The sequence below is a fragment of the Globicephala melas genome, chromosome 5 (genome assembly GCF_963455315.2).
Source record: "Globicephala melas chromosome 5, mGloMel1.2, whole genome shotgun sequence".
Lineage (NCBI taxonomy): Eukaryota > Metazoa > Chordata > Mammalia > Artiodactyla > Delphinidae > Globicephala > Globicephala melas.
Window position 1 is genome coordinate 68,961,981 of NC_083318.1, and position 15,519 is coordinate 68,977,499.

The following is a 15,519-nucleotide window of genomic DNA, read 5'->3' on the forward strand; positions in this document are numbered from 1 at the left end:
TGAATCTCACAATTTATTATAATCAGTGGTGTCATTATGTAAACACTGAATACAATGCTGAGATTATAACAATTGTTTTATCCTGATTTTAAATTCTAATGAAAATGTTTATAAAATTTTTTCATCCTAAATTTTGAAATAAATAAATCTCAAAGCCATGAAAATTAAACATTGTATGAGAAAGATTTTAAAAATTAAACACAAAAAATGATAATTTTTAAAAATTTGGACCTATATTCAAACCCATTTCATTTCTGAAAAGAAACATAGAATCTGACCCACTACATATTAAACATTCAGTAGATGCAAAGAGAAGCAAATAATCACATTTAGTGATATTTTAAAAAGATAAAACCATCACACAAGTCATAACATCCATGTTAGGAACAAAATATGCAGCCTGAAGATAAGAAGCCATGCCCTAAACACAAATGCATGACTTCACTTGCCTAGATATATCATGAAAAACGGAGGCAGTATGTTATTAAATGTTAATGACAGATCTTTTTTGAGATTGACACCTGGAGATACTCGACTAGACTCCTAAATTTTAGTGGAGCACTAAACTTACGTATAAAAATGAGGCAAATTGGTATTCATTTTGTTGTTACTTAATACTTAAATAACATATGTTCCAATGTTAACCAGAGTGAAAAGTGGTTAAAATGCAAGTTTGTTAGTCCGCAATTTCAAGGTTATATGGCATAAAACACATTCCATATATCATTCAGAACTGCCATAAATGGGAAGATGGTGTGTTTGTTAGAAGATATCACTTGTGCATGAGAGGTATGATTAAACATTAAAGTACACAAAAATGGAGGAAAACTGCAAATGGTTCATTTAAAACATTGACCAATCCCTGGTGGTCAAAATCATGGAGAGCTTCTTATTGCAGTGACAATTTAGATTGACAATTTTCTAGTTTCCTGCTGCCTCCCCCAAAACGCCACTAATTCATAAATTGAAAGAAACTACGCTTTATTGAATGATGAATGTGACTAGGAATGAATTTTATATGTATTGAGAAAAATAGCCAAAGAGCTGACACAGTATCAGTAAAATAAAATACTTTCGACACATTTGTGACCTTGGAAACCACTGAAAAATTAATTGGAACAATATAAACATTATATGCCTTATTTATCTGAAGTACAACAGCAAAACCCACCTTACAATTTCTCAAATAAAAATCCTGCTGCCCCCCAAATAGCAAACATTGAAAAAATAAAATAGATCCATTTAAATGACATAAAAAGAAACAACACAATTGAATAGAATTTCCTTTTACTTCAAATGATGTAGTTTTGAGAATATGCCATTTTTTTTGTTATTTTAAAAAGTCACTAAGAAGAGCTGAACTTAACATTTTGAGAAATCCATCCCATTCTCACTATTAAAGATACATATGTGTCTGGTTATATATTAAATACTCTTACTTATAGATTAATCGTATAGTTAAATATACAAAATATATTTTAAGCACCAAGACCAATAATATAATAACTATTTAGATCATATACTAATACAATTAATAATATTAAGTATTAGCAATATGATTAGCAAACATTGTTAGGTCATGTTATTGATACTATGAAATATTAACTAATATCACTATTAATTTCTCATTCAAAAAGTGGCACATGAGAATGCCAAACTAAGCACAGATTTTTCTCCAATCAACTTTCACAAAATCCCAGTTATTTATCAGTGAGAATTTCAAAAATTACAAGATCTACATCAATGTTTAAAAATAGACATGAGGTGGATTTTGGTGATTCTGAGTTGTCAATTTTGGTACTCCAAGAATTAGAAGTTAATGGAAATAATTATCAGAGGAAAGTAAAAAATAGAAAGTTAAAAAAAAATAATTCTGAGGGTTGGGACCAAGGCTGTGAAGCAGAGAATTGTATTCTCACTTGTACATTTATATACTGTTTGATTTGTTCATTTGTTTCAACCATGCACAAGTAAACCTCTTACTGTATTTCACATTTCACCAATTTCAAATAATCCTTCCTAGGAGCTTTGCCAATTACCATTACAGGAAAGGAGGTTTATAATTTGTGAAACTGTGTATTGATTCATCTTTTCATTATTTTTGTGCTCTGAAAGGTAGAAGAATGTTTATTCATATAGATATGCACTGGCTGAAAATACGATATTTTTTTGTGTGTGAAGAAAATGTTATGGTTGGGTATTGTGGGCAAAAACAAACAAACAAACAAGAAACAAAAAACACAACCTTCCACACATTATTTCCACTCCAATGCCCTAGTTCCACTCTCAGTAATATATGACTTATTGAACTACTGCAATAGTCTTTATCTCCTTGCTTCTTTTGCCATTCAAGTATATACTCCATGCTACTTATAATTATCTTTCAAAAACATAGACGCAAATATGCCATCTTGCTTAAAAACATGCATGGCTTATCAGTGCTGACAGTGCAAAATCGAAATTTTTAACATGGTACTGGAGACTTTCCACTTCTCAGCAATAAACCACTTTTCTAACCTCAACTTGGATATTTTCTTTCCTAAGATTCCTCTTTTCTATAGCACTGTCCAGGAGAAGTTTTTGCAGTGCTTGAAGTGTTCTGTATCAATATTGTTCAATATGGTAGCCACTAGTTACATGTAGCTATTAAGCAGTTGAAATGTGACTAATGCTACTAAGATACTAAATTTTAAATTTTGGTTGATTTTAATTAATTTAAATCAACCTAGCCATATGGCTAGTGGCTACTGTATTAGATGAAAAGCCTGAGAAATATACAAATCTACTTTGTATTCTTATATGTATGCCTCAACTTGGCTTACATGGTTCCTTCTCTCTCAAATATTCTTGATAATTTGTTTTCCTGAGAACTGCAACTTATTCTTTAAAGAACTACTTCAATGATGCCATGCTTTCTTTGTAATTTTCTCTATCAAATTCCCTTTGGAAGAGTTAGTTTACATACATTTTGAATAAATTATTTACAATGAAATGAAAAAGGCCACCCACTGTACTGTTGGCTCACAATGACATAGCCTCTTCTCAACACTATGTGCTTGTTAGTGCTTCACAGACCGTATTACATGATGTCTCGAGATTTCCTCTGTGCATAGGACAGGCCACTTTGTTCGGACTTTGTGGTACCTATCTCTATTTCAATAAGAACATCTTTAAATATTCTTAACTTATATCTATCATACAAAATATTTTGCTGCTGAAAAGGTATTTGAAACCAGTCACCTAACTGCTACTTCATTATAGTGTCTTTGTCTACTTTTGATTTTTATATTGGACTGTTATTTGTACTGTACTTTATTATCTTACATTTGCACTTCTAATGTATTTTTCCACAACTAGATTCAAAGATCCCTGAAAGCAGAGAACACATTGTGTCGTTATTTTCTTCATAGTGCCTTGTTCATGGCTGGTGAAATAAACTTCCTTCATTTAACATTTTAACCAATTGAGAGATTACAAATAAGTTCTACCTCAAATGGGTAGATCAGGCTCCTGATGTAGGTATAACACTGTTTTCTGAGATTTTTTTTTTATCATCAATGGGCTATTTGAGTTTCAACAAGAACTACTCTTTAGTTAGCTGGTTTACTACTATTGCTTTTCTGAGATCTTTACATGTTTCATAAGGATCTTGATTCTGTACTTCAACGTAGTTAACTTATTAGATTCTCGTGAAAATAGATATTGATACAAACACACGTAAATCATATTCTTAATGAGTAGAAATAAAAACCCAATAAAATATATTGGATGGTAATATGGACCAAGTCAAAATGTCACTGACATTCACAATAAAAAATAAAGGAGAAAGAAACAAAGAAATATGGACATAAGTAAGGCCAGAAGGAAGAAAGGGATAATGGAAAGAAGGAAGGAAGGAAGAAGGAAGGGGGAGAAGAAGGAAAGGAGGAAGGGAGTTGGAGAGAGAGAGAGCAAGAAAAAGAAAGAGAGAAAAGGTCCAATATATCATGTGGAGAGTAAGGTAGAAAGCATCTTTATTAAGTTATATTTTTCTTAGAGGGGTCATTGAAGCTAAAAATCTATTGTGTTCAAATATCATCTCTTCCTGAGTAAAATAAATTGGAGTTTTCTGGGATTCTCAGCTAAGCAGTCAAAGAGATGTCAAGAAGGGGATTTTAGTTTCTTTTAATAACAGACATGTTGACTTTTCAGTGACTCTAGGCAAGATCTTTGGTCCTGGCCTATTGCCATAAATAATTTGGTGAAGAAAAGGGAAATGCTGGATTTTAAACAACTCAGAATTTTGAGCCTATAAAATAAAGTGGGCAGATGGAAGGACAGAGATAGAGAGAGATAGAGATAGATAGATAGAGAGAGAGAGACAGAGAGAGAGAGAACGAAGATAAACTCACAAACAATTAAAACAGGTGTAAAGGCAAGATGCTGCAAGATTTCTGGGTCTAGGCTTGCATTTGATCCTCCTGGCTGGAACAGAAGAAAAACACAGATTCCACAAAGCCCTTAAATAGAATATTTTGAGACAACAGCAAGCAGAGCTATCTATTCTTCATAAAAGTGTGCTCTGATTTACCTGATTCGCAAGACCATATGGCTAAACACTGAACTAGTCAGGGAATCAGATTTGATTACTGATCCAATTTTTCACTTAAAGTGTCATTTTGTATTGAAAAAGCTCACGAAGCATGTAACTGAACAGAAAGAAACTACTATAGAATTTTATTTTGGACGGCTCTAAAAATATTTTTCTTACCTAGGTAGTCAATTACATATCAATTTAACTTTTGATGTTTGCAGTTTAATGCTTCAAAGCTCTCATTTATTTTTTACTCCTTAATTTTTCATCTTTAATATTTTGCTTCTTGGGTTTGGTGCTAAGTTTTAAATACTCAACATACAGACATTTTTTTCCTAAATAACTATTATAGAACAGTGCCTAGAACATGGGTGTCCTTAATTAATATTTGATGAATGAATGATTAAATGAATGTCATAATGTTAATGCTCATACTCCAATGTTTCAGCTTCCTGAGTAAATGAGACATCTGGTAATGTGGTTGAGAGCACATGATCTGGAGTCAAACTGATTATCTGTAGTCCTACAGTAGCCACTTATTGGTTGAGTAGCCTTAGATAATATTAGTACCTGTATTACATATTCTTAGAATGAAATTCTAGAATCCATGTGAGATTGTACATTGTCTGGCTTATAATGTTAATTATTTTTATTCTAAACATTTTCATTCACAATTTTCAAAAATAAAATTGTCAAGGTATTAATCAAGCACAGCTGTGGATGAGTAAATGATGAAATGGAAAATTCAGAGAGGATGTTTGGCTTGGATTAAAGGAAAATAGTAGAAAACTTGTGTTTTTCTTTACCTAAAAAATTAGCAAATGGATTTTAAAGCTGAAATCATTGCCCCCTGATGCTTTGTCCACTCAGAGGCCATAATAAATCCTATGGATAAGCTAAAATCATGTCAAGTTGAGAGAGTCACAGGTTAATTCTACCGTGTAAGTTCTGAAATGTGTACCACCAACAATGTGCTCTCCTTCCTTGGGATATTGTGGGAATCTGGAACCAAATACACAAGGCTTTGGTCCTTGGAGTATAACATAAAAGGTAAAATATAATGTAAAAGTATGGTAAAGTTTTATAAGGAAACTAATGAAAAATGGGGGAAGGGAGAAAAAGCATTGAATCTTAGAACTTACAAATTTAGGACATAACATGAAAAATCCCATGCCTCATTATGTACATGCTATGGTAGGTTTACAAGCTTGCCACTCATGCATAACTGTTTTATATAGTCCTCAAGTATGTTGGTATTTTGGAAAAAATCTGCTTTAAAAACATTTATTGGAATTAGCAATGAAGTGTCTTTTTTGTTAATATTGGAGAAAAAGATGTTTACTTTTCTGAGTCCTATGAAAACAGGCAACATAAAGGAAGGATTACAAACTTGACCTCTGTCATCATAAAAGACCTGGGTTTGAGTCTTGGATCCTTGACTTCCTAAGTTTGTCCTTGTGCAAATTACTGAATTTGTATGTATAAGGTGCCTATGGGCATAAATGAAATTATGCATATAAAGGAGTTCCTGGAATACTCAGTGTTAGATATTACTTTAAAGTTGTTATAATTGCCATTATAAAAAGAAACTATAGTTAATCATCCAATACTTAAGTATTTTAGAATCAGTAGAGTTAATTCTAATTTATCAACTTGATGTGATGTAAGTTAAGGTAGATATATGCTTAGGAAGGGGGAGTAAGTGAATACAAATATACAAAAGCCAAACAGATATATTCTCTATGACATAGAAAGCTATGTCTTTCAAACACAGCTGAATACTAACATTAAAGAGAGATCTTTATCTCTAAAAATTAAGTTAATTTTGTGGGGTACCAGTGTAAGAAGTCCAAATCCTATCACAAAAATAGATTCAAAGAGAGAGTTTAAATAATTTTTAGGTACAAAGAATTTACTACTTGTAGAAAATTTCACAGCATAATAACCACTCTTTACAAAGTTGATCCAAAAGTCTTTTCTAGGGAAAAATATAAGAATACTTTTGCTGGTGGGCAATGTTAGGTACTCCAGTTTCATCTTAATATTTTTTTTATCTTTTGTCAAGGTACCACTAGCAACCATATCAGTCTAAGAAAGTATAACATGAGAAAAGAGTATCTCTAACAGTAAATTGTTGCTTATAAAATAGAGATTTTTTTTTAACATACCGAGGCCTTATTTTTTAGCTTTCTTTCTCTAGTAGTCTTAACTTTTTTGTTGCTGGTAAAATAATGCAAGGTACCATACTCCATCAAAGCTGCAAAAACAAAAATGAAACAAACAGAAACAAAGAGATCCATCGCAGTCACATAAGAAACCTTAGGTAAGGACTTCCTGGCAATTGTACTCAGAGTTGTCATAGTCAGAACTGTAGTGATACCTGTGGAGGGAGGGAAGAAAAATAAATGATGAAAAAATAAGACCATTTTTATTCTTCCAACCGATTTGGCAATATTGTGAGCAGAAATAAACAATGGAAACAAAAGCATATAATTACTTGTGATTTACAGAAAAAAAAAAAAATTCTGGGAACCATAGCTACATTGTGTTCAATGTGTTCTTTGTGTCTCTGTGAGTTCTAATCATCTAAATTCTCCAGACCGCAGGTAGTTTACTCCCTGTACCTATTCTTCCCTTCCTCCATAATAATAGACTATCCAATTTTTAGCTAGTCTGCACCTGCCTGAAAGTACAAATTTATTTGCCAGCTTCTTTTAGCTATGTGTGGCCACAGGCTGAAATCTAGCCAAGAAGAATTAAGTCAAGGGTGTAAACAACTACCAAAAGATGTCATTAGAAAGATAGGAAATGCTCTTCGTTCCCTCTTCCTAATTGCATTTTTCTGGAATACAATAGCCAGAGCACCAGAAGCCATTTTAGACCTCTACCCAATTTAATCTACAGTGATTTGAAGTTTCGTGCCACACACAGTTAAAAGTAATCCAAACTACTATAGAATTTTTTTTTTTTATTACTTGAATTAGACCTATTTTTTTCATCTCAGTAAAGAATACAGGCAAAATGATATCAAGGGAATACTTTAAAAAGACAGAGTAAATCTTCATGTTTTGAAGAAGTCAACATATAAAATTAGAATACCCGCCTGGGCCCCAGCCCTGTGTATGGATCTTTGGGGGTATCTGTTTCTCTTTATCCATGGCCTTCTTGTGGTTCTTACCACTACTAATTTTAGGCCCCCTAACTCACAGCTGCACATGTTATGTCTCTTCTGATCTAAACTGCCTTAATTCTCATTCTTTGCCTTATGAAAGAAGGCACCATTAGTGGGATTGTTTTCTCTCCAAAAAAGTACTAAATATAATGCCAAATGAATCTTAATTTGGTCAATTATTTATAAAGTGCCAACATCTGGGTTGAAAAAATAGAAAGTGCCTCTTTGATATGGTAAAGGCAACATCCACCTCTTTCCCTCATGTCTACACTGAAACATGCCTTAATAATAATTCCTTTCACATGCCCATCTTTTCATTTTTATCGCTTAGGATTGAAAAAATTAAAGATGATACACGTATAATGAATTGGAAGTCATGGAGGCAAATTAGGTTCAAATTCTGATGTTCCCGCTCTTAACTCTGTGACCTCAGGGAAGTTTCTTAACTCCTCTGTGCCTCTCATCTAAAAAATGGGCACAGTAATGTAATAAATTTTGTATAATATATTTATATAAAAGGTATTTACTTATTTTTTAAAGTAGATGTAAAATCCTTCTTCCTTTCTAATACTAGCATTTAAAATTTCCCCTTTAGCATGCTTTAGCTGCATATTACAAATATTTATATGTTAAATTCTTATTAAAATTAAGTTTGAAATATTTTCTAATTTCCTTTTTGATTTTTCTTTAACCCAAGTGTTATCTAAAGGTCATTTAAATTTTTTCCAAATAACTGAGGCCATTATTAATCTGTGTTATTTTTATTCATTTTTAATTTACTTTCATTTTGGTTAGAAAATATACTCTGGAAAGTTTTAGTCTTTTGAATGTTATTGAGATCTTGGTTAATGTTCTGTATGCATTTGAACATACTGTGTATTCTGTAGTTAGGTGCAGTGTTTTATAAATATCAATCAGGTTAAGTTTGATAATTGCATTCAAATTTTCTACATCTTAATTGATTTTTCCATGTAGTTATTCTATCAGTGAAAGAGTATTAAAATGTTCAATTATTATTGCAGATTTGTGTATTTCTCCCATTATTCCTGACAGTTTTTGCTTCAATTTTTTTAAGCCAAAATTATATTTAAAGGCTTTTCATATGGTAAGTGCGAAATAATTTCAGTGACTACCCGTCTTCTCTCTTCCTTGATTTGTGGACTATTTTTTTAATAACTTATTAAATCATAACATTCCCATAGTCAGACAAAGGTAGTTTTCCCAAGGTACTCCTGGCTTCTATAATAATGTCCCATCCCAAGTAGAAAAAAAATCTTAAGGCCAAGTGTTCTTTGATTTCATTATCAATGACGGAATTAAATTTCACTTTACTAAAATACTATTACATTTCTATTGCATAAATTAAGGAAAACTATAGCAGAACTTAGCTTCTACACATTTATTTCTTTAATTTAGTAATTATTATCACAGAGTTTAGCTTAAAAATAATATGGTGGATTTCCTTTTAAAACAAACACCCCCGGCTTCCCTGGTGGCGCAGTGGTTGAGAGTCCGCCTGCCAATGCAGGGGACACGGGTTCGTGCCCCGGTCCGGGAAGATCCCACATGCCGCAGAGCGGCTGGGCCCGTGAGCCACGGCTGCTGAGCCTGCGCGTCCGGAGCCTGTGCTCCGCAACGGGAGAGGCCACAACAGTGAGAGGCCCGCGTACTGCAAAAAAATAAAAAATAAAAAAAAAAATAAAACAAACACCCCACTAAAACATAAATGTTTTATGTTTTAACATGAACAAGAGCACATCACAATTTGTTCACTGTTAACACTGCAGCACCTAGAATGCTGCCTATTTCACATAAAGGATTTGATAAATGTTTGTTAAAATACAATCTTGAATAAATGGGCTCAGGAAATTGTCCTTCAATGATGGATGTATGGATGTATGTATGTACACTTAAAAAAAAATCCTTGACCCTCCAACTACATAGAGTCCACAGTTGTAAGAGATACTCTTTAAGTTAGATCTGGCTATGGCTTATCTTTATAGTTGATATGGTAATATTAAAAATATGAATTCATGTAAAAACACAATTCCACTATTGACTATTCTCTTTCATGACACTATGGCATAGGCTTTTGTCTTCATATAACCCTAATGGTAAAAATAATCCATCCAAATTTTCTTTGGGAAGAAATATAAGAATAATATTTAAGAACAAAATATAATATTTGGTATACTCAGAGAAGCATACAAAAAAAACTAAAGTAATTTGATTGCCTTGGAACATAAAATAATTTGAAATAATTGTAGGAAACAAAACTCAGATATGAGTGCATTTTATCCCCTAGCTATATCACACCTCTATTTAAATTCCCAAGGAGTTGAATTTCCAAGTATAGAACTAGGTACTTCAGGTTTTATTTTGCTGCTTTTATGTAATTTGCATTTTACTATATATACTAAATGGAGTTAGTCACCAGCTACCATAGAAACCACATGAAAACCTCTTTATTGTTGAAACTAGAAACTGTCCCAACTTTCTTTATGTTTTTAGGACACAATTATCAGTAGTGAGATTCATATCTTATACGGATGTTGGGAATTAATCAATTAATCAATAATTCATCTTTGTATATCAATACATAAATTTAGGTTATCATTTTCTTTTAAACCAATGTATAATAATTAGACACATTTTCTTATGACTCTATTGCAACACATTGCTAAAGAAAAGGTAAAAAATCTATTTTATCAAGTATGAATTACAAATTATCCTTTTAATCAGTGTTATTGTACAGGCAACTCTCAAAAATATTCACAGACTTATTACACATTTTATAGATCACAGAAGCCTGGAAACTTCTTGCTCCTTTCAGCACCTGCCCTTTGGAACCATTGACTGTTCATTAGCACCATTGTAAGAGAAGGGGATTTCCAAGCTTTCTAAACACACACCAGTCAGTAAATACTGGCTATTAGTGATTTGGCTAAAAAATAAAATCTTGATAAAAAGTGATTGAAAATATTGATCACATTTAAGATTCAGGGATTATGTATGATTTTCATGCATTAATTCTTACTTAGTTTTATTCTTCCCTTGACCTATGTTAAAAACATTTCTGAGATTTCAAGCTCTTTACAATTCTTTTTCCTACTTGTTTCATATATTCATTTCAGCATCATATTGCACTAGAGTATCTGTTCATTTTTGTCAGACTGCAGTTAGAGGGATATTTCCAACATATTAAACTGTAAACTTTTATCACATTAAAATGTTGCTAAAAGTCATATGACACTATAGCATATATTACATGTCATACCCAGTGATGTTCTTGCAGGTACTGCATCTTTATTGATCCAAAAAGACACCCAGGAAAGAACAACTGTCAGAATACATGGAATGTAGGTCTGAATAGTAAAATATCCCATTCGTCTGCTCAGGTCAAAAAAAATTGTCATGATAATATAGTCCCCTGGAAGAAAAAAATATGTTTTATTTTGGCTATAAAATACATATAAGTATAGGATTCCAAACCATAGATTTAAATACAAATGCCACTGATGCTAGGATTAATCACTGATTTGTATTTCCTTCTTACCAGAGATTGTGTGAGAGATTTCAGTTGTGTTCCGTAACCCTACAAATGCAAATTGATATAATCTCCAGTATTTAGGATCAGCCACTTCTACAGAAGGCTTTTTCCACTTATACTCAATTTCATTTTTAGGGTATCCATCTAGGTAAAAATTAAAATTAAAAATATATACATTAGCAGATCCAAATCTGTTACTGTTGCAATACCAACATCCAAAGACAAATTCTTTTGAAATTCTTTCTCATTTTTATTATATGTCAAATATAGAAAAAATACTGCATAAAATTTATGAGTATAGGTTAAGGAATAATCATAATGATTAAATAATGATAATCCATGTTGACTTCATTTAAATCAAGAAATAAAATCTTGCTAGCCTTGGGAAAAACCATGTGTCCACTCCAATATAGTATTTCCCCTCCCGACCACAGGTAACCACTAACCTGATTTCTGTGATAATCCTCCGCTTGTTTTTTTGGTTATAGATTTTTTGATAAGCAATTCTGAAATATATAGCTTAGCCTAGTTTCTTTTTGAACTCTGCTTGATTGTTAACATACTGGATGCATTATTTGATATCTTACTTCTTTTAATATCATATTTGTAATAATCATCCATGCTGTTTTATGTAGTAGTAGCTAATTTGTTGTATTGTAAAGATGTGCTGAAATTTATTTATCCATTTTACTGTGTCCACACTTGTAATCTTTTCTGTTGGCTATTACTAACACTGCCGTTATTTATGTTATTGTACATGTCTCACAATTGTATATGCAAAAGTTTCTCTGGTATATATACCTAGGTATGTAGTAGCTGGGTCGTGGATTACATATACTTCCCACTTTATGAAACAGCGTCAATCTTTTTTCCATAGAGAGTATACTATACTCATCTCTCACCAACCAGAGTATGAAAATATATGTGGATCCATATTCTCATTAGAGTTTATGTGGACAGTCTTCTTTAGTTTCACTGTAGAGTGTACTTTATTTCACTTTTTTCCTGATTATGAATAAAACCTAGAAAAATTTTCATGTGTTTATTAGATTCTTCGGTTTCTTCTTTGGATAACTGCTTGTCAATTGCCCATTATTTTATTGGGTTTTCCTTTTTATCTTTCTTTTATCTGAATTCTTATGTATATTCTGGATACTAGACCTTTGTTATTTAAGTTGAAAATGCCTTTGCCTTCTCTGCAGCTGTCTAGAATGGAAGTGAATTCTTTTAAAAAGGATATGATTTTGTTTCTGCTACACTTCCTGGAAATCCACAAGGGTTTTTTGGACCAAGTGAAGGAAATTTGGGAAAATCCATGTGGGGCTGGGCTTGTGGTTAAATCCTCTCAAGGAGTTAATTCACCCTGGTATGCTGATTGAAGAGACAACTTTCCTTTTAGACCTTAGTGTTTGTATGTGTATGTGTGTGTGTACGGGGGAGGGGGTGCTCCTTCTTGTTACTCTAATGTTACTCTAAGTGTCCAGCCTTTTGTAACCCAGATGTATGTAGCAATCATGTTTTACTACATTTCCAATCCACAAGGCTGTCAAAATCGAAGCTCAATTTTATCTTTTTTTGGCAAATGTCCTCAGGCTACAAACCTTCTTACCTTTCTGGTTTCAACTTTTAATGTGAATTTTTGTGGCTGAAAATTCTTTCCTAGTGATCACTTAAAGGTTTTTGAGATGATTTTAATAATAAAATGTTTTAAATTGTTTTAGACACAAAGGTTAATCTACCATATTACCGGAATGAAATTCAGTATCAACTTTAAAAAGTTCCAAAACAGAGTATCATTTCCCACCAGTATCCCTTAATCAGCCATGCAATGAATTTGCTCTCATCTTTGTTGGCCTGTATAAGGATGTGTTTCCTCTTTCCTTTCTCCATCTTCTCTCTCTTGTTCTAAAGGTTTAGCATCTTGTTTTTCCATATTTCCCGTTCTTTTTCATTGGAATTGTAGAAGTTATAGAGTATAATCATAATATACAGGAATGTGGGCACAAATAGAAACAGGGAGCTAGTTACTTAACCACTCTAAATCTCATGATGTTGACTTGTAAAATGGGAGCCATAATGAAATCTTCCAAATACATTTGTTGTGAAATATTAGATGGAGAAGGCTGGATACCCTACTGGACCCCTATAGAGTGCCTGATAAAAGATAGCTATGATTATTATATTTATGTCAGTAACACCCAATTGCACTAACAGGGATAGGATATTCCCAATAATGACAGTACCAAGAATTCAGGTATGATATCTAGAGGAGAATACAGTAATTGCTACATCTTTAAATTTAATTTGTGTATCAACTAGTCCTTGAATGTTCCTTTTAATCAAGTCTTTGCTGTTATTTGGCTGTTTTATTCATTGATAAGTCAATGTTAGAAAATCAGAGCAGTGAGAGATGAGACTATGAAGTAAAAAGGACATTTTAGTGAGATTAAAATTATTAAGAAAGTCAAGAAAATCCTTAATAAATGACAGCAAGAGATATATGGGAATTTTTAAAGTGAAGAAGCAGGATAATACTTATAAATACTTGTAATCTACTGTGAATAAATTCTAGAATGTGATATCTGAAAAAAATTGAATTTTAAAAAAGGAAAAAGCATTATACAATTCATAGACATAAGCAATATTTTTAAAGTCATTTTATGGGTTTTCAAGACTTGCTCAATTATATATTATGTAGAAAAACATTTTTATAAAGATAAATGTGAGGATAAATATGTTAGTAAATATAAAACAAAACTGATATTGGTATAGAAAGATTATAACTAGTTCTTTGCAACAAAATACTAAGTGTTTGTATCTAAATTATTTCTCTCTAATCATTTCTCTGTGTTTCATTCATTCTTTTGAATAAAATAAATTTATTTATACCTTGGTTTTTCCAACTCATTAAAGTTTTCTCAAGTATTTGCTACCCATATAGTAAATGTTCTTCACCAGACCAATTAAATGTATTTTAAAGTACAACGTAATAAAGTTAAATCTGGCCTCTAGGAAAATGAATAAAATTCGAATCAACTTTTTATTCATGGCAGTGTAAAAACATCTGAATACAAATCTATCTTAGTAGTCCCTTATTTAATCAAAATAAGAAAAGGACATGGATATAACTAAGATTTGTAAAGAATGATAAAATATATATATTTACTATGGATTTATTGCCATTTTTTAACTTAAAGCCAGGAACAAATATGTCATTTGTAATTTTATCTAAGACAGTTAAACATAGTCCACACTTCTGAAAATTGTATAAATTGTAGTTTATCTCATTTTATTTTACATTTTTAAATAAACAGGATCAGAGGCTATAAAATTCTATGAAAAATCAAGTATTTTATCACTTACAACTTGAAAATTCCAATGGACATGAATGTTCATCCATAGGAAAGTTATGAAGCTGAAGGTAACATTCTGCATTAATTGTCAATCTATTTAGATGGAAAAATAAATATTAAATAATGAGAAATAATTTCAGGCATTAAAAATCTTTTGTCTAATTTTTAAACATGATTTTGGCCTACAATAATGGACTGTGATACACTAGAAAATAATAATAATTCTGAAGCCTCACAGTAGTAATATAATAACATTCATAAATGAATAAGAAAATTCTGACATTTTTCTCTCCAGCCAACTAAGATAACTCATAATTAGCCCAAGTGTGATCTCTGTGTTTACACTTAAAAATTCATACTTCAGGATCTCAACAAACACATATACGTGCACACACATGCAGGTTAACAGAGTGTACCTGGTTAAGTATGGTGAATTGTTTTCTTTTGACCATAAACATCTTTCCATTAACAGGATGATTCTTAATGAGTCGATATGTTCAAGACAATGAATTAAATAAACTTGAATCTTACACATCGACCCTCATTTAATCCTGTGTTAGGGATGTTTTACTACACCACTGAAAATCAGAGTATTTTAAAATGTTATAGCAGGATGAACTCCCAGAGAAAAATCTCTGTCAATCACTTGCCCTATAGATTAAAAAAAAACATAATGTTTGTACCACAATCTCTTCTGCTTCAAAGAGGGGAAATCGAGGAGTTTTTCCTCTTTGCTTTCAGTCCTTTTCACATACTAGTAACTCCGAGTTTAAACAAGTGTTTCCACAATTGTTCACCATTTTAGATTTTAGTGTATAAAAGAAGCTTCGTATTTCTCACTTTGCCAAGTTTGAAAAATGGAAATTTATCA

General features: G+C 31.9%; 1 protein-coding gene across 1 annotated transcript in view; it reads right to left on the minus strand.

Moving 5' to 3' along the window:
• Window positions 1–15,519, minus strand: part of GABRG1 (gamma-aminobutyric acid type A receptor subunit gamma1) — a 67,881-nt gene that overhangs the window by 6,766 nt on the left and 45,596 nt on the right. The window contains exons 5-8 of the mRNA XM_030880450.2: window positions 14,659–14,741; window positions 11,302–11,439; window positions 11,023–11,175; window positions 6,742–6,953 (exon numbers count right to left, since the gene is read on the minus strand). Of these exons, the coding sequence (XP_030736310.1) occupies window positions 6,742–6,953; window positions 11,023–11,175; window positions 11,302–11,439; window positions 14,659–14,741 (586 nt within the window). The remainder of the gene's footprint in view (window positions 1–6,741; window positions 6,954–11,022; window positions 11,176–11,301; window positions 11,440–14,658; window positions 14,742–15,519) is intronic.